The sequence below is a fragment of the Macrotis lagotis genome, chromosome 3, assembly GCF_037893015.1.
Source record: "Macrotis lagotis isolate mMagLag1 chromosome 3, bilby.v1.9.chrom.fasta, whole genome shotgun sequence".
Lineage (NCBI taxonomy): Eukaryota > Metazoa > Chordata > Mammalia > Peramelemorphia > Peramelidae > Macrotis > Macrotis lagotis.
The window spans coordinates 278,635,295-278,654,431 of record NC_133660.1 but is presented as its reverse complement, the minus strand read 5'-3'; the positions used below and the strand labels follow the sequence as shown (position 1 = coordinate 278,654,431).

General features: G+C 49.4%; 1 protein-coding gene across 4 annotated transcripts in view; it reads left to right on the top strand.

Moving 5' to 3' along the window:
• Window positions 1–19,137, top strand: part of CTTN (cortactin) — a 48,529-nt gene continuing 29,392 nt past the window's right edge. For 2 of the 4 annotated variants that reach the window (XM_074230857.1, XM_074230856.1), the window contains exons 1-5: window positions 2–339; window positions 8,832–8,931; window positions 12,940–13,026; window positions 13,242–13,315; window positions 15,710–15,839. In XM_074230857.1, the coding sequence (XP_074086958.1) occupies window positions 12,940–13,026; window positions 13,242–13,315; window positions 15,710–15,839 (291 nt within the window). In that variant the 5' untranslated portion in view covers window positions 2–339; window positions 8,832–8,931. Of the gene's footprint in view, window positions 340–871; window positions 893–8,831; window positions 8,932–12,939; window positions 13,027–13,241; window positions 13,316–15,709; window positions 15,840–19,137 lie in introns of those variants that run through there. The other 2 variants (XM_074230854.1, XM_074230855.1) reach the window with 2 other exon arrangements.

Below are 19,137 nucleotides of genomic sequence, written 5' to 3'. Positions count from 1 at the left end.
GCCCGAAGGCCCAGGCTGGGGCTGAGCGCAGAAGCAAGGAGGGGAGGAAAGGTGGATGAAGGAGAGGCGTCCGGCCCCTGGCGCCGCGCCCGGAGGGCTGAGCCGCTGGAAGGGGCACAGGCCCGAAGGTCCCTTCTCCGAGGGCGGCGGGGAGGCGCGGGCCGGGCCGGGCCGGCAGGACGGGCTGCTCCTCAGGTGGCTCCCGGCGGGCTGCATCCCGGGCCCATCCCGGTGCTGACGACACAGGAAGTGTCGCCAGCGGAAACCGCGGCTGGACCGGAGCGGAGGGCAGGGCAGCGGCGGCGGCGGCGGCGGGCGAGCAGGGACGCGCGGCCCGAGGTGAGCGCGCCGAGGCGGGAGGCTGAGGCAGCCGCTGGCCGCGGCGCCCCCGCGGGGCTCGGGGCTGCGCGCCCCGCCGCTGGGCTTGCGGAGAAGGGGCCGCTGCGGGGCTTTCGCGGCTTGGCGGCGGCGGGGTCTGGGGGGAGGGGACACTGCGGCTCGTGGATGGGGCTGGGGACCGGCTCGGGGGGCGCCGCCTCCGCCTCCGGTCTGCGCTGGCCATGGGGCTTGTGGCCGGGGACGGGGAGGGAGCCTCCCCCCCGCACCCTCTCCCCAGCCAGGGCCCCTCCTGCTCTGACGCGCCGGTGTGCGCCAGTCCTCAGGCCTCGGTGGGGCCCCGCTCGGACCCTGCCGCGGGATGGGCTGTGGCGCCTTCCCGACCCCGGGGCCGCCGCCTCCCGGGCTCTGCTGCTATGTCCGGCCGGCAGATCCCGGCAAAAGGCGGCGCCCCTCCCCCTTCCCCTCCAGCTCCGCTTCTTGGGGGGAGCTGGGCAGCTGCGCTTCGGAACTCTGAGCTTGGAATCCTCTGGGGGCAGTTCTCCGGGGAGACTAGGTGGGCTTGGCCTTGGGGGTCGGATTCGGAATGGGCTGGGAGCTCCTCGAGCCCGGGCTTGGGGGGGGGGTCTGCCAGGGACGCTCTGCCCGCGGGGGGCACAGCCAGAGCCCTGGGCTGGGTTAGCATTCCCCCCTTCCAGGAACTGGCAAAGACGGCACCCGCCCTCTGTGAAGTGGACGGCAAAGCCAAGCCAGGCCGGGGGCTTCTAGGGCCTTCTGGCGTTTTCTGCTTGTTCACTCCTTCCCAGTCTCTCCGTGAGTCAGGGCCTCGTGGACGGCGGGCTCGTCACATTTTTCTCCTGGCTCCTTAGAGGTTTGGTGCAGAATCCAAGTAGCCTAGGAGGGGCGCCTTCCCAGCCCCGCAGAAGCCGGGGAGCCCAGCCCAACTCTGGGGGGTGGGGGGGGGGCAGGGCGGGCATTCCCGAGCTTCCGAGAGCCTTCACTGGGCTGCAGTCTCCTTGGGGTGCTGCAATCCTTTCGCTCCTGGGGACGGGGGAGGGTCTGGACAGGCTGAGTTTCACCCGGCCGTTGGCGTAAAAGACTTTCTAAGAAAAGAAATGTCCACCCTCCTGAGTGTGTGGGACCAGCTTGGACTGCTGCGGAGATGCGAATGGCCCCGGAATTCCTGTTAGCTGAGGGTTGATTGCGGGGAAAAGAGAAGCCCCCGGTGGACCTCGGAGGTGGCTCAGCTGCTTGGAAGGTTTCGAAGAAAAGAAAAGAAAGGATTAAGATTTCTTTGCTCTGAGCCCAGAGTGCCCAAGTTAACTTGGAAGAGGCAGATTGAGGCACCAGAGAACTCGCCAGTGCTTTCCTCTCTGTCTCCTTTAAAACTAGTGCTTCCCCTCTGAAATTGCCCCCAGATAAATGGGAGACGGATGGACGGATGGGTGGATGGATGGAGGGGTGGACGGATGGATGAGTGGATATAGGTGGACAGACATTCTGGATGCCCACCTTGCATCTGGAGCAATAATAGTATGAGCTAGTTTGGAACCATTTTTGCCTCTCTTTGTAGTCCTGGTTTAGCAGTTTGGCATACAATAAGCACTTAATGAATGCCTGGTGCCTGGATTCCAGCTGGAGGAGCTCCTTTGGGAAGGAGTGGGCTTTCTCTCTCTGTCTCTGGTTTCTGTCCCTCTCTCTCTCATCCTCCCCCACTCCTTCCCCCTTCTCTCTTTGCCTCTCTCTCTCTGTCTCTCTCTCTCTCTCTCTCTCTCTCTCTCTCTCACACACACACACACACACACACACACACAGTATCTCTGCTTCTGTCTGTCTCTGTCTCAGTATCTCTCCATCTTTATTTGTCTCTATCACTGTCTCTCTCTGACTCAGTATCTGTTTCTATCAATTTGATTCTGACTCTGTCTCTGTCTCTGTCTCTCTCTCTCTCTCTCTCTCTCTCTCTCTCTCTCTCTCTCTCTCTCTCCCTCTCCCTCTCCCTCTCCCTGTAGCCAGGCAAGGGCAGTTTGCTTGTTGGAGCTATTGTGAAGGGTTGAACCACCTGATCCTCGCTGTTCATTCCATCTTTGACGTTCTGTGATCCCACCTCCAAAATAAAGGGCTGTTTGGCATTTTCAGTCCTCAGAACCCTGGCTCCAGTGGCCTTTTCCAGGCTTATTACCCCTCATCCATTCCCGCTCTCTTGACAACAGAATTCTACATGTGCTCTCTTCCCTCACCCAGCCACCTCCCTAGTTCAGGCCTCCCACCTGGGTTATCGCTACAGCCTCTCCTCCCTGGTCTCCCTGCCTCATCTTCTCTCCTCGTTCCTTCTTCCAATCAGGACGTTTCTGAATCCTTAGTCTCACGATGTCATATATTCCTGTTCAATCGATTCCTGTCCTCAGAGACACGTGATAAACTGTCCGATTGTGACTGATTGGCCCTGTAGAAGCTTGGAATGCCCCACCACTGGTCGGCCTCACTGGCGGGCTTGTCCAGTTAAGTCAAATCAGCAGGCATTTCTTCGGTGCCTACTGTGTGCTGAGGGCTGAGAATACAAAGAATGACCAAAATGACCTTAGCCTTCCACTGAACTTCCTGGGCTCCTTGTTTCTACAATCTGGTTGGCATTCTAGGCCCTTGGAGCCAGGCTCCTTCTGACCTTTCTGGTTCTACAGCTTCTTGGCTACTCCTCAAACATGACCCTCCATTTCCAATCTCCAAGCTGTTCCATTGGCCATTTCCTAAGGCCTGCATTGTTCTCCCTCCTCCTCTGCCTCTCCCAAGCCCTGGCCTCCTCCTAGACTGGGTTCAAAACCTCCCTCCCCCAGAAGGCTTTTCCCAGTTCCTGAAGCTCTCAATGCCTCGCTGGATTGCCTTCTAGTCACTTTTGTTTTTTTGCAAGGCAGTGGGGTTCAGTGAGTTACCCAAGGCCACACAGCTAGGTAATGATTAATTGTCTGAGGTCGGATTTGAACTCAGGTCCTCCTGACTCCAGGGGCAGGGCTCTATCCACAGTGCCACCTAGCTGCCCCCTTCTGTCCACTTTTAGGGACTTCATTATTTTCCTAATTTTCTCACCAACTAAAATACCAGCTTTCAGGGCAGGGCCAGTGCTTTTGCCTTTCTGTCTGCAGGTCTTGCTTGTTGTCTGACTCTGGGCCATCAGATCAACCTTTTTGCTGCTTTTCCCACAGTCCCTTGCTGTCTCTTCTCTCTCCCCCTTCTGCTTCCAGAATTCCTTCTTTCCTTCTAACCTGATCTTCTACAATCTACATAAAGCCTTGCCTCCCTCTCTCTCAGCCCTCACTTAGCTCCCTTGCTCCCTAAACTGTCTAGTATCTATATGAGATGCCCTTTATTTGCTCTGCCTCCTCCCCCTTAGAATGGAAGCTCTTTGAAGGCAGGGGCTATTTCATTTTTTTGTCTTTATGTATCTAGTACACAGCAAAATACCTAGGATATGGTATACATTAAATAGACACTGGTGGACTGGCTGAACAAGAACTAAGTGCCTACTGTTTGCATGGCAAGTTTTGCCCTGAGGCCCTCTGAGGTAGCTCAGGTGAGTGCTGATGGGAACAGGAGAAGGTCGGCCTTCCAGAAGGGTCTAATTGAAGAAGGTATTATGGAGGGGTATAAGGAGGAGGAGGAGGCCTTGAGGCTGGAAGAATGAGAACAGTGGCAGGAAGGGGGCTAGGCCACATGGAAGTGTCCAGAGACAGGCCAGTTTATATTGGATATGGGTTGCCTTTGGAATCGGAAAGATCTGAGTTCAAATCCTGCCTCAGATACATACCAGCCATGGGACTCTAGGAAAGCCACTTGATTTCTATTTGCCTCAGTTTTCTCATCTGCAAAATGAGAAGCAAATTAATATCTACTTCCCAGGTTGTTGTGAAGATCAAATGGAACAACATTTTAAAAGAATGCCTGGAGATGGGAAAGGCAGCCTTGGCCTGCCTGGTCCAAAGAGCCCTGAGCTCCATCATGTAGTGAATGAGCTTGGAGAGTTTATAGAAACCCTGGGAAGGAGCTGAGCTTTCAAGTAGTCAGAGTTATCTGAAGTATGTGGGGGATCCACAGGCTAGGCCTGTAAGGATGGCTCCACCCTGCTCAGGTTGGAGCTTCATTCAGTTTCCCACCCCCACCCCCTCCTCTGCATAGCTGCCCAACTGATTCTCGGTTGAGTTTGGGTTTGGGGGTTGGATCTCCTTCTAGTTCCAAACTGAGCCAACTCAACCCTCCTCTAGGCAGCTGGTGTCTCTCTTTGCCTTCCTGGTGCCTCACCATATTGGAGCAAATTCTCTATAGCCCAGAACTACATGCCTTAGTCTCCCCAAGTAACAGGGCCTTGAGAGGCATGCACTGCCATGCCCAGGAAGGGATTTTCTTCAAGCCTTGGTCTGACTGTGTTACTTATGTCCTGTTGTCATTTGATTGTTTTTCAATGATGTCTGACTCTTTGTGACTCCATCTGGGGGTTTCTTGGCAAAGATACTGGAGTACCTTCTCCAATCCATTTTACATATGAGGAAATTGAGGCACACAGGGTCACATAGCTAGGAAGTGTCCAAAGCTGAATTTGCACTCAGGATGATGAGTCTTCATGACTCCACCTGTATCCACTGTGGCATCACCTAGTCATCCATGGATTTCTCATGTAAAAATCTTCGTTGACTCCAAATTTCCTTTAGGCTTAAGCTTGGCAGGAAAAGGCTTTCCTCACCTGGCTTGACCTCTCTTCATAGGCAGATTGTACCCTATTCTGTCCCCATACACACACTCTACAGGCCTGACTGTGTCCCATGCCTGAAGGCACACCTTCCCTTCTCTCCTGGGAGTTCAGCTAAAATATCCCCTTCTATTGAAACGTTTTTTTGATCCCCAACTGATAGAACCCTCCTCTCCCCTCCTTGGACTGACTTTGGATTTCTTGTCTTAATTGTATGTTGGCACGTTGTGTCCCAGAGGCAGTGATAATAACAAAAATGACTGGGATTTCTATATAAATAGCTTCTTTTCCCTCTCGGTGGGTGCTTTGATCTCTTCTTCTTATCGTCATTATCCTGATCCCCAGGTTCAGACCATTAGGAGACATCTGAAACAGGATTCGAACTCGCAGTTTCCTAGTTAAAGTCCAATACTTTATAAAACTTCTGCGCTACCTCACAGCCTCAAGTTGGGAACTTTGGGCCTTAGGTAGGCATCGTAAAGACCATAAGGATTCCTCCTGTGGGGCTTGAGTGGAGTGGCTTGAGCCTGGATCTGCGGCTGGTAGAGTGAGAGGTCAGGACACAGTTTACCATTTTGAACAGATCTTTTGATGAGATATCATTCTCTTCTTGTGGAAGAGAGCTTTGAACTAGATGATAATGCCATCAGACCAAGTCAGAAGTGGTTGAATGGACGGGCCCTCCAAAGTGTAGCTGGTAATGCTTCTGTGTCAGCGGTGGAGTGCCCCAGAGTTCTGGGCATGGGCCCTGCCCATGTTCTCAATGACTTGGATAAAGCCCCAGTTGGCCTACTCATCACATTTTCAGAATGCACCAAGTTGACAGAGTGGATGAGAGTCAGGATCCCGAATCACTGGGCTAATTCCAGGCTACAAAGAAAAAGCCCCAACAGCTCTTCTCTCTAGAAGCTTCCACCTAGATGTTTCATGACAGGTTGGATCATGGGACTTAATCGAATTGAATGGAATTTGTAGGGAGAAGGGGAAGATACCTGTGACGTGGTTTACAAATATTATATCACTTGATAAATGGAAACAAAGGCTTGGCACTTAAAGCACAAAAAACATCAACTTTACAGGCACCTGAAGAGGCAGTTTGGAAAACGATCTGGGGCTTTGAGTGTCTAAGGAAAGCGGGATTTGGCTTTCTCAGGTAACTGTTAGAAGATAGGGAGGCGACAGCCTCACCATACTCTGCTCTGGGGTATTAGGGTTAGTTTGGGGTTCTTGGACAAGCTGGAGATTGGCCCAAGGAGAGCAGTCAGGATGGCAAAGAACCATTGAGCTTAACTTGCAGGAACTGGGAGGGTCGCCTGGAAAAGACAAGTGTCTGGCTGCACCCGAGAGTCCTCTTCCAGCCTCTGAAGGGCTGCTGTCATGTGGAGGTGGGACCAGACTTATTCTCTTCGGTTTCAGAGGGTGGGGGGGAGAGGAAAGACAAGTGAGGGTGGGGGTCACCACGATTCTCCTTCTTAGACTATGGCTCTCCTCTGTTGCTGCAAGTTCCTCCTTCCCGGGGTGTCTTCATGACCGCCTGTCTGTCTAGTCTAGTCTAATGGGGATGCCTTTCAAGGGTGGCATGGTCTGAGATCCACCAAACTCTGATGTCTCTGTTGTCTGCACCTTGTATTCTTGTCTGCTCAGGCCTCAGAAGTTGGTGACTAGAGTCATGCTGCTAGGGTGTCAGAAGTGCCCCCCCCCCCCAGCCACTTCTGTACAACAGGACATTTAAAACCTGGTTATTTGGGGCTGACCCCTGGAGGGGTTTAATGGGACCAAAGATCATGCCATCTAATTCAGTTGAACCAATGTGTCTCCTATGTGACAGATATTAGGAATAAAAAGATCAAAATCAAACTACCCCTCCCCTCTGGGAGCTTACAGTCTACTGGAAGGGGTTAGCTGCCTGCCTGCAGGTCACCTCCCCAGGAAGAGTGTTTAGAAGAACTTTGATGAGAGACTTGCATGAGGTCCCATAAGAGCCAAGGCCCCATCACTTCCCAGAGAGCCCTTCGAATCCTTTCCTTCAGGCGTTTTTAATCTCTCTTTATCTCTAGTGGGGCGTTCATTGAGGCGATTCTAGTAGCTACATCAACTACTCACCATTTACCGAGCACCCCTATATTGAAGCCACTGTGCTCCTCACTGGGGCCGTAAGTGCTGACAAAAAACAATTCCTGCCTCCCCGGGGCTCCCCATTTAATGGGGGAGATAGATACAAACACATACAAGGTTAGCTACCTAGAGGACAGATAGGAAAAACAGACAGAGGATGCCACTAGAATCAAGAGGGGTGGAAAAATGTTTCCTATTAAACATGGAATTTTAGTTGAAACTTGAAAGCAGCCAGGGGTTGAGGAGGGAGGGCATTCCAGGCATGGGGCACTGACAGAGAAAAAGCCTGGAGATGGGAGGTGAAGGGTCTGTTCATGGAACAGCCCGGAGACCAGGGCTGCTGACTCAAAAAATACATGTTGGGGAGGAATGTGTCAGACTGGGAAGGAAAGAGGTGGCAGGTTAGGAAGAGCTTTGACTATCAAACAGCCTTTTGTATCTGATCCTGAAGGCCTGAGGAGTTGTTGGAGGATAGTCAGGGGGAGGCAGGGTGGGGACATGCTGAACCTTCCCTCTGATAACTGAATGGAGGAGAAGGGAGAGAAAGGAAGCAGTAAGAGCCTCCCCCCGGGTAGCACATAGACTGGAGGTGAGAAAGTGTGGAGAGCCCTAGTGGCAGTGGCAGTGGCAGTGGCAGGACAGAAGGGAGTGAATCTGAGAGATGCTGCAGAGGTGACATGGACAGACAGCTTGACCTTGGGGTATGAGAGATCGTGGCCAGACCAGGGTGACTTCCAGGTTGGAAGCCTGAAGGATTGGGAGGAGGGCATGTCCTAGACAGGGAAGGTAGGAGAGGAAGGTCAGCGAGGAAAGTTCAGGACTTCTGTGTGGGACATTAAGTGGAAGGCATCTGTGGTGAGATGAGATTGGAGCTTGGGGAAGAATCATCAGCTTGGGGATGGTCATGAAATCCATGCAGTGGATTAGCTCACCCAGTGAGGTCATGGAGAGGGAGAGGAAGGAGCCGCCTTTGTGGCCAGGGCCTCCTCACCGGTTCCTCAGTTTCCCAGCTTCTTGGTTTCTTGGCATCTCAGGACAGTAACTCTAGCCTCCCCATTATCTATTCAGCTCCTTCTCTTCGCTCCTGCAGCCGCCTTCACAACAACTAGTTTTCTGTCAGAAGTGGAGGCCTTTTTTACCCATCACACCACACCAGGATCATTTGATCCCTTGCTATTTGTCTGCTTTTCAGCCAGCCCATTTTGCTCTAAATCCTCAGGAGGAGACTCACATTATCGTAATATTAACATCAAGAACAGAAAACTGGAACCCTGTTTTCTCCACTTGGAGCAGTTCCCAGAGGCTGATTCTGACAGCTGAGCCAGTGACCAGGCATTTCCTGTTCATGTGTGTGCATGTGGATTCATATGTGTGTGTTTTTTTTGGGGGGGGGCCATGCCTGGGCAGCTGCTCAACACTTTGTTTCCCTCTCTCTGGAGTCTGGGCCCCAGGTGAGCTTCTGGTGGGAAGTTTGGCATCATGCAAGGCCTTGCAGGTCTCTTTTTGGACTTTGTGACCTGGTTACTCAAAACGGAGAATGTCAGAGTTCAGGGATGGCTCCCAAAGGAGTCCCCCCAGAGCGCTGCTTGGGAGAGCCTGTGGGGGCCCGCTGCCTGAGCTCTCGCTATTGGCTTTCTTGCAGACGGCTTCGATTCCAAATGCCTGCACGTTTCCCGGCTGCTTACATAAGTGTTTGGAGCAGACTCCTGTGAGAAGTCCTTCATCTTCAGCAAGGAACAAAGGTTTGTCCGGCACACGAGCTCTTGGCTCTCCCTTTTGCCTTTTTTCCAAGATCCTAGCATAACCTTGAATTTCTACGACGCTTTTAAAGCTTTGCCAAAACTCTTTATGTGCATTCTCTCATTTTATCTCAACAACCCTGGGTGGTCAGTGCCAATATCCTCACTTTACACATGGGGAAACTAAGGCTTAGAGGTGACGTGCCTTGTCCAGGGTCCTACATTTGGGAAGTATTTGAAATAGGATTTGTCTTTTGTCTTTTGTCTTCTATTTTTTGCAAAGCAATGAGCTTAAGTGACTTGCCCAAGGTTATCCAGGTAATTATTCAGTGTCTGAGGCTGGATTTGAACTCAGGTTCTCCTGACTATCCACTATGCCATCTAGCTGTCCCTAAAATAGGATCTGATTTCACCAAGTTCAACTCTGTCCATTACACCAAAAAACTTGGTGAAATCATAAAATCATCCTAAGATCAAGAAAGACATGTCACTCAGTGAATAGCGATATAAGCCAAGAAGAGTGGTCCTCTGTTCCAGGAGCTGGCCTATCTGGTGGGGGGCTGGAAAGAGGGCAGAGAAGCCCCTTGAGAGGAGAAGGAACCTGGATTTCCCTGACCTAGTTCGAGCCCAGCATTACTCCAGGTCCCTCGAGACCAGTATGGAAGCCCCCCGGTTCTCACCCAGTTTGTGTTTCTCTCTGTATCTTCTTGGGTGCTTTTGCTGATGCTTTAAGTGCTTTTGTTTTTTAAACTTTTTCTGAATGTGGGGTCTCTGTTCTTTGAATTTTTTGAGTTCTCTGAGAAGTCTATAAACACGAAGCAAAGGCATTTATAGTATTACTTCTTGGTTATCTGGGTCTGTGAGTTTCCCAGTTGTTTGGATAATTCTGTGATTCTTTTTTGAAACTGCATTTCCAGCTGCTTTGCATTTGGGGCAATTTAATTTTCCACAGTAGAAAGTCTGCTGTTTATTACATCTTTAGATTTTTTGAAGTTTTAAATGGTATTCTCCAGTTGACTATTTCTGCATCAATCTTTTTCCTTCTCTCCCCTAACCTCCCTCCCTTCTTTTTCTCTTCCTTTCCCCCTTCCTTTCCTCTTCCATCCTCTCCTCTCCCTTTCTCTACCCTTCCCTACCCCCTCTCCTATTCCCCCATCTCTCCTCCTCTCTCCCCTCCCCTTCTCCCTTCTCTCCTTTTTTTCTCTCCTTTCCTTTTCCATTCTTTTCCCCTCCCCACTTCCCTTCTCTTTTCTTTTCCTCCCCTTCCCCTTCTACCATCTCTTCCCTTCTCTCTCTTTCCCTTCCACTCCTCTCCTCTCCCCTTTGCTCTTCCCCTTTCCTCTCCCTCCTTTCTTGACTGATTTTTTTGCTTTATTTAGGTGTCTTGTGATTTGCTTTATCTCGCCATTTCTTTTCTTTGAATGAGGCCCCTTCCCATCCAAGGACATCTCTTGGAATCCCTTGAGTGTCTGCCTTTTCCATCTCTATCCTTTCTGATGCCTTCACTGACTCGTTTGTGTTACAGTATTTTTTGGAAACTGTTTATTCCAAACACATGGTAGACCTCTGTTACTACCAGAGCCCAGCTCTCTCATATCACCCTACTCTCTTACCAGTCTTTGCATTAGAGATCCTCAGTTAAAGGATCCTTTAGAGGGTCCTGAGGCCCAGAGAGGGGAAGGCAAGGACCATGGGCCCTTAGGTAGAAGAGGCAGAACTTTGTGATTACCCTTCACACTCTCTCCAGCCCAACCAAATTAGTTTACCAGCTGCCTGCTCCTCACATGACACTTTCTACTCCTGCTCCCCCATGCCAGAATTGGTGGCATCCTTGTTTTAGAGAAGAAAGGAACCTTTGAGGTTAATGAACCGAACTCCTTCTTTTTAGAGGAGGAGATTGAGGCCCAGAGAATTTAAGAATCTTACCCCATCTAGTAAGTCTGAGCGAACCAGGTCTTTGTGACTCCAGGGCTCCACGACACACACCATGTTGTCACCCAAGCAAAGATCTCTGCCTTGATGCCTTCCAAGCACAGCAGGGGTGTCTTATTCCCTCTCTCTTGAAACTATATTGTCTTGTCCCCCTTAAATATAAGCTGTGTAGGGCAAGTTGGAAGTTTGGACTTAGCAGAGTTCCTGGTACCTAGTAAGCACTCCCAGAAGTTTGAACTGAATGAAATAGGATAGAACTCTAATTACATTTTTGCTTCTTTGCATTGCTCCTTTTTCAAATTGTGGTTCATTTTAAATTGTGGCATATGGCTCTTTCAGTCCCTTGTTGGATTGGGTCCTTTGGCTGAGGACCAGCCAATCAACACACATTCCTTAAGAACTTGGGTGAACTTTTGCCCTGATGAGGATCAGGGATGGATCTCTGTCTGCCTTGATCTGAGATCCATTTGGGTCTCTGAGAGTATCCACCAAACACTGGGTTGGGAATACAAAGGAAAAGTCCTTGGTGACATGAGACTTGGGACCCTCCAGCTCTAAGGACTTTTTAACCTCCCATGGGGAAACTGGCCTCTTGGGGAGGGGTTGAAAATCCCTTGCTGTGGTTTTTGGGGGCTTGTTCCTAGGAAGAACCAGGTTTGAACAAATTCCTGATTGCTTCTCCTGACCAGGCTGGCATCAGGTGCTTGGTCCTTGGTTTCCCTTTGGTGCCCTGCTCCCAGACTGGGTGGGTAGGCTGACCTGAGCCCATAGTAGGTCCTCAGGACACAGGACTTATCTATCATGTATCAGGTTTGAGATCTCTGCTGGCAGAGAGGCTGTCACAGTGCCAGGGGCCCTGGAGGCGACAGTAAAGGGCTAAACCTCAGACACCCAAACAAGAGCTTTGAATGAGGTTGAAGAAAATCAGTTGTAAACCACTTTCCATTCTGTATCAGCATTTTTCAGTGGTTTTTCAGAAAGAAGGTTAAGTCCCTTTCCTGTTCTATTTCATAAATTGTGGGGTTTTAGGGGGAAAATTTTTAGTGGTGAGGTTGTGCCTTTTGGAGACTTTTTTGAAAAATCATTTTGCTGGTGTCAGGGTTTTCTATGTAAATATGAAACAAAAGCCTTTAGTCATATAATCCTTAGGAATGTCTGCACACTAGTGAATGAGGCATTTTATCTAGGACATGTTTCCCCAAAAGGATAATGTCTTTCTGGAGCATTTCTGGCACTTCTGGAGTGGAGGCCAGCCTTAGAAAGACAACTGGGTGTGTTATCAGGAGAATCTAGAGTCCCACCTCCAGGCATTACTGACCCATGCACCAATCCTTCCCTCTCTGGGCCTCACTGGCATTTTCTGTTGAATGGAAATCAGGTCGGTCCAACACTTCTTGGTCCTTCTGGCACTCCATGAATGGGCCTCCTAATTGGGTGAGATCTCACCTGAGTGTCCCAGAGAGCCCATGATTAAGAACAGTGGCTCCTCTTCATAGGGAACAATCCTAGGATCTGGTTCATTTGTATCCTGGCCTTGGGTGCTCCAAGAAGAGATGAGCATGGCCTATTGATGAAAGAAGACCACCATTCTCTACAAGATACCAAATAGTTTTCAGCTACAGCCTTAGTTTGATACAGCCAAGTACAGTGTTGGACTCTGAGTCAGCACGACCTGAGTTTGAATTCTGCCTCAGACACTGACCAACTAACTGTGGGTCCCTTCCTGGTCCAACTACTTCATTTCTGCCTGTTTCCTCATCTTTTCAAATGGGATGATTGTAGTACCTGTGTCCCAGGGAGCAGATGTTTGGGGAGAACTTTGCTGTCAACTTCCATCTTGAGTGAGTGAGTGAGTGAGTGAGTGAGTGAGTGTGTGTGTGTGTGTGTGTGTGTGTCTGTGTGTCTGTGTGTCTGTGTGTCTGTGTGTCTGTGTGTCTGTGTGTCTGTGTGTCTTGATTTGTGGAATGATGGCTCTACTGTGTAGAATTCAGCCTCTCTGACTGTGCCCAAAGTCAGGTCTCCTTTAGGTGGGGTATCCGCTTACCCATTGCCCTGATGACGTGATGTGGGATCTTTCAGATGTGGAAAGCTTCAGCAGGACATTCTATATCTGTCAGCAAAGAGGATGAGGGCGCTGATGACTGGGAAACTGACCCGGATTTTGTGGTAGGACCTTTTGCCTTATTTTCCTAGCTTTCCTAACCCCATTTTAAAAAATGTTTACGTGTCTATATAATACCCATTCTCTCTCTCTCTCTCTCTCTCTCTCTCTCTCTCTCTCTATATATATATATATATATATATATATAATCTGTCTGTTTTATGAAAAAGCTGCTGAGATTTAGCCTCCTCTTATTTATTTATTTGTTTATTTTTTGCAGAATGACGTCAGTGAGAAAGAGCAAAGATGGGGCGCCAAGACGGTGAAGGGGTCCGGGCACCAGGAGCACATCAAGTAAGGGGGTGCTCTCTGCTTCTTTCCTGACCAAGCTGAGGAAAGGGAGCAGGCCAGAGAGCCCAGGACTTTCTCAGGCTCAGGGTTATGCCTTGGTACTCTGGCTTAATTATTAATCCATTGTATGTACACAAGCTCTATCTCAGATCCAGCTTGTTCCTGGTGAGTCCTGGTGTATGGCTTTGGTTCTGGGGTGTTTCCCTGTCAAACCTCTATTTCTTTACTCAGTCAAGCTTACTTGGCCTCCCCCAGGAGGAAGTAAGTGCCTAAAAGATGTCTTTTCCCACAAGGACACTGAAGGACCTTTGCCCTTTGTGTACTGAGAGAGTTGGGTGGAACCCAAGTATTGGTCCTTGTCTGCCTGGATTGGCTCCGAAGGTCAGAAAACCGACTGACCCGGGCCATTGTTTATCATTCACCTGTGGAGGTGACCTGTTCTCTTTTCAGAGAAAGTCAAAAAACCAGGTCCTTAATAAAAGCCAAGCATTCTAATTACAAACCGTTTCTAGGAACCACCTGAAGCCTCCATGCTCCCAGGTTTGCCCAGAGCAAGGACACGGGGTACATTGGATTTGGTTAAATGAAGTGTTTATTAAGTACCTGCACCATGGAATGCCAGCAGAAAGAGGACTGGCTCTGCCTGCCCTCAAGAAGTTTGCCATCTACTGGGGGAAGATAAAATCCCTGAGAGTTGGGTGGACCTTGGGGGGAAGGTAGAGTACTAGGCAGAAGAGGCAGGCTCTTCTGCAATAGGGAGGGTCTAAGGAGGAGTTCACCCAAGGGAGAGGCCTCTGGGCTCCAAGTGACTCCATTCTGAGATTTCTTAGCTTCTTGGGAAATGGGAATCTTGATTCCAGGACCCACACAATCAGGTCGATGTTTTTCTTGGGGCAGAGCCAGGAAAATCAGCTTGGGGCAGAGTTGGCCTCCTTGTGGCAGCCCCTCCTACCAACCCTGCTCCCATCCCCAGTTCTAGCATACACCTCCCATTGAGCCCACCTCCTTGGACCAGCTATGAAGCCTCCCAGGAGCCAGTGAGGGCCGGCTGCCCTGGGATGCTGGCACGAGCCATTTGATTAGACCATTGTAGTTTTCCTTCCCACTCTCTGCCCTCCAAGGTTTTGAGTTGCTTTAGAAAATGAGAATTAGTGGAGTGAAGGTCTGTAGTACAGCACCTCCAGGGAAGCCCTCTCTCCCTCCTTGGACTCATCCTTAGGTATTTGGGACTGGGGGACAGGAGGGGACATCGGAAAACAGCTCTTTGCTGGGTTTCCAAAAGTTTAACTCTCATTGCACCAGACAAGAAATAATCACCAAGGACTTACTGTGGTGCAGATATAAAGGGAACTGGAGCAGGCATCTTGTTCCCTCTCCCCAGAGGGCCCAGATTCTGGTCTCCATCCTCCTCAGCAGGGATGCCATAAACCTGGGCCCAGGACAGCCTCCAGGCAGCCTACCAGGCCTCAGTAGCCCTGCTGAAGAAGACTAAGAAGCCAAATTCCAGTGTCTGGCTGCTACAGAATCATCTGTGGGCCTGGTGTCCAAAGCATTCATTTCCACCAGTATTTGGTGCAAGTCACTCTGCTGGGGGCTAGCAATACAAAACTGGAAAATAACAGGACCCCTGCCAGCGAAGAGCTCACAGCCTTCACACCAAGTAGTATAAGTATGGACTTGGCCGTAGCCACCCAGTGTTCAGGAATGAATAAATGGATGCGTTTAAAAAACACACATTTCATTCATTCACCCACAGAGGACTTCAGGAAAATCTGAGGAAAGACTGAGTATGGATAGCACAGTGCTAGCACATAGTAGGTGCTTCTTGACTTGATTTTCAGTTTGGGGGAACAGAGAAAACTTTGTTTTTAATAGATTTTTTTTTTTGGTGAAAACTTGAAAAGAAAGTGATTTTCCTTTCCACTTTAGGGACTGAGCACATAATGAGGCTAAACTCAGGGTGACACATAGTAGACCCTTTTAATACATGCAGATTGGATTGGATTGGTTTGGATGGGTTAGTTCAGTCATAGAGTGCATCCACCATTGGAGTGCTTCCGTGCTATTCTGACTAGTCTAATTTCTGACCCGGGTGTTCTGTGGATGACGGACCATGGTGAACTGGTTCTGTAGCCTTTCTCATTCTCCACTCTCCATGGTCCCATTTTCCCTACAAGGTGTAGACCTACTTCCTCTCAAAGTGTCCTTGGACCTTTGGGACACTTGAGAGATGTCCAGACTTAAATAGTTGACAGCGGAGCACACAGTGGGGGCTTATGGAGGTATGAGAGCCCTGTGAGCCAGGAGTCTAGGAGAATGGACTGTGGGGAAGGGAAAATGAGGAAAACCATTGCCTCTATTCCAGGGGTGATTTCTTCCCCCCCTTTTTTATTTCAGCATACACAAGCTAAGAGAGAATGTTTTTCAAGAACATCAGACCCTCAAGGAGAAGGAGCTTGAGACAGGACCCAAAGCATCTCATGGCTATGGAGGAAAGTTTGGTGTTGAGCAGGACAGAATGGATAAAGTAAGTTGGAAGATGCTCAGTTCAGCCCAACCTCTCTATAAAATGGCAATGTTGGAACAGTGGATGGTTCCCTTTGCTTCCACTCAAGCAACTGAAAACTGGGTGAGAATGATATGAATGGATGAGAGGTCAAGCTAAAAGCTTTTGGCTCTCCAGATTGGAATTTGTTTATGAGTTTCTTATTTATTTACCCCAAATGACTATTTCATAGAAATCCACAAGTGGCCAATCCCATTCACGTTTGGCGTAGACGGACTCTCTGACGTGGTCTACAATAGAGGTTCTTAAGCCATGAGGCATCCTGGACCTTCTTATTGGTGAATCCCATTGTCCCTTCTCAGAATAATGGTTCTAAATATATTCAACAGAATAGAATAGAACTATATTCAACAGAACTATTACAAAGGCGATGAGGGAAGGGATGAGTGGCTGCTGCTAACTCTGTGCATGGCCCAGGGCTCTGGCCAGGGTTGGCAGAAGCAGTCGCTTTTGCCTGGCCTGGCCGGCAGCCTGAAATACACCAAATCCAGACCACCATGTGTGTGGGACAATTGCCAAATTCAACCCAAAGCTAGCAAAGATTCTTCAAATCTTAAGTCAGCTTAAAAGACTGAAGGTATAGCCCACTAATAGGTTGAATCTATATACTTAGAGGCTGAGGTTGAAAGAACTATTTTTAAAAGCTTGTGGGCAGATCTTTATTCAAGCTATCATTTCTAGCTTCTAGCAGAAGCCAAGGGAAGTCTTTGACTCAACCACATCAGTTCCTATCTGTTTCTTTTGACAGTCCTTTGCCTCTTTCCTCCTCAGCTAAGTTTAGACCCTGTGGGGGATTCTTCTCGAGGGACAGGTGTTGGAGACAACGGGCTTGTTCTGTAGTGTGATCATTCTTTGCATTGTTGACATAGCTTCATGCCTGCCTCTTCCTGCCCTGGATGGAGGCAGAAGGATCAGCTGATGAACTGGCTCATATGTAATTTTTGCCCTGAGTATAGGTTGGCTTAAACTTTTGACTCGGGCAACAGCATGGCATTGTGGTCACTGGGCGGGGGGGGGTCATACCTGCCTTATAGTCTGGTGGAATGGGTAGTTCCAAATAAAGATGTCTGTCCCAAATTAGTCGTGAAATTTGAGAACTGACATGAAAGTTGCCAACAGACAAGAGAGAATGGCCTTTGTCATTTATCTCTCTGCCTCAGGGAACTTTGTGGGGGCAAAGTCAAGGGAAGTGGTAAGAAGGAGGTTCCTGGGCTATTCTCCTTTGTGGAAAGAGGGCAGAACAGAGGGGATGGCACCAGCTCAAGAATCATTTTGCACCATTTATGAGCCCTGAATGCTTTCCAATCAGGCAGTGTGGGGGGAGGTTTTGTATGGAAGTTAGACCCTGCACCAGATCTGGTTGGAGACATCATGCTAGGAAAGTAACTTGTCTGGTGGGTCCTTCACTCCCTCATGATGTCAGTCATCCATGTTAGGGTTGGCCACTGATGCCACTGTCTGCAAAAACTGAATTGTCTCTTTAGGCAACAGAGGAGGGACTGGGGCCACATTAAGGGACCCAACCTGTTGGCCAGATGGTGTTCATTAGGGGAGCAAGCTGTGGCCAGGGTAGGACTTATTGTGATATTTATGATGCATTTGAGGACCTGTAATTCTTAATCACCAGTGTGAGACTGACCAGGAACCACGATAGAAGTCAAATTCTCCATTCAGGTCAGTAGTAATCCCTTATTAAGTGTCTGCTGTGTACAGAAATGGAAAATGAGTTCCACTGAGGGGGGAATGTAAAATCCAGGTAAATCTAATTTCTGTCCCCTTGGAGTTTAAAGTCTCATGAGGGTACCCCCCCATGTATTTTTGGAATACAAAGTGATTGGAAGAGGGTGTGTGTATGTGTGTGTGTGTGTCTGTCTGTCTGTCTGCTCTTAATGGAATAAAGGCTTTACCAAGGCTGAGGACATTAGGGACGATCAGACCAAACCAACAGACTTTTAGGAAGTGAGCCAGGGGCATGGCAGCAGTGGGAACATTTTAGCATGTCCATCTCTGGCCTTGGGGGCTATACAGAATCATGTTATGTCTGAGCTGGGTCCTCGAGGTTACTGAAGGGGAGGAAACTGAAGCCTACTGGGATGTCCTAACGTCCCCTGTAGGAAATAGAAACACTCCTCCAGTGCCCCACGCCTGTGGGGGCAGCCTGACATTGTACCTAAGAGGCAGCTTCTCCCATGGGCCCCTTGTCTGCATTTGAAACCTTGGTACTATCTTTGTTCTATCTGGTCCTGTCCTTAGTTCCTCTTTGATGTAATTCATCTAGCAAGGGCTGTGGGGAGCCAGGTGAAGTGTGGGAGAGTGAGGCCACGGCAGTGACCTTCAAGAGAAATGGGCTGGTGAGTAAGAGCCCAACAGCTAGAGAGTTCTCCCCCTCCACACACACCTCTACACCTCCTAGAATGCTTGCCCTCAACTGGAAGTGGTTGATGAGGACCAGTGATGTGCCTCTAGCCCAGAGCGCTACCTCTATTGGGTTCCAGCTGCCCACAATGGGGTGGAATGACGGGATTCGCCATGACGTTTTTGTTCGAGTGCGTACTAGGGACATTCAGATAGGATGGACACAGGAATTGTTTTTGTTTGCATTTCGAAGCCCAACCAGACTGGACCTGTGATGTGTAGAGAGGATAAGGTCAGGCTTTCTTTTTCTCTTTTCCTCTCTCCTGTTTCCAGAGCAGGTAGGGCAGAACTGGGACCGACTGCTGACATTAGTGAATGCATGAACCCATTTTGCAAAAACTTCTGCAGTTGGAACACACCCTTTAATGTAAACAATAAAAAAAAAGAAAATCTAAAGCCTGTTCTGCCCTAACTAGTTCCCCTCCCCCACCCCAAATGTTGGTACCCCAAGAAATGGAAGAAAGTAGCATACACCCTGGAGTCAGGAAGGCTCCTTGCTGAGGTTCCAGCAATATCTGGAGGAAGAACTCTGGAGGAATGGGCCAGAGGAGAAACCAAGGTAGATCTGGCTATCTGTGGTAGCTCGCCTCCTTCTTGAAATGGTTTTGATGATGCTCAAAAAAACAAAGAAAAAGAAAAGCAAACCAGATTAACATCATTGTCATTGCCCAGGACTGTTCTCTCCCACTTCCCTGTGCCCACCCCACCCCCCAACAAACCTTCTCTTCATTGAGAAATACAGTAGTTAAGCCAAACACCCACATAGTGGTTGTGTCCCACAGACTTCTTCCAGAATTCTTTGAATGACAGTAGGAAGTCTATGGGCTGGATGCAGTCCAAGTTG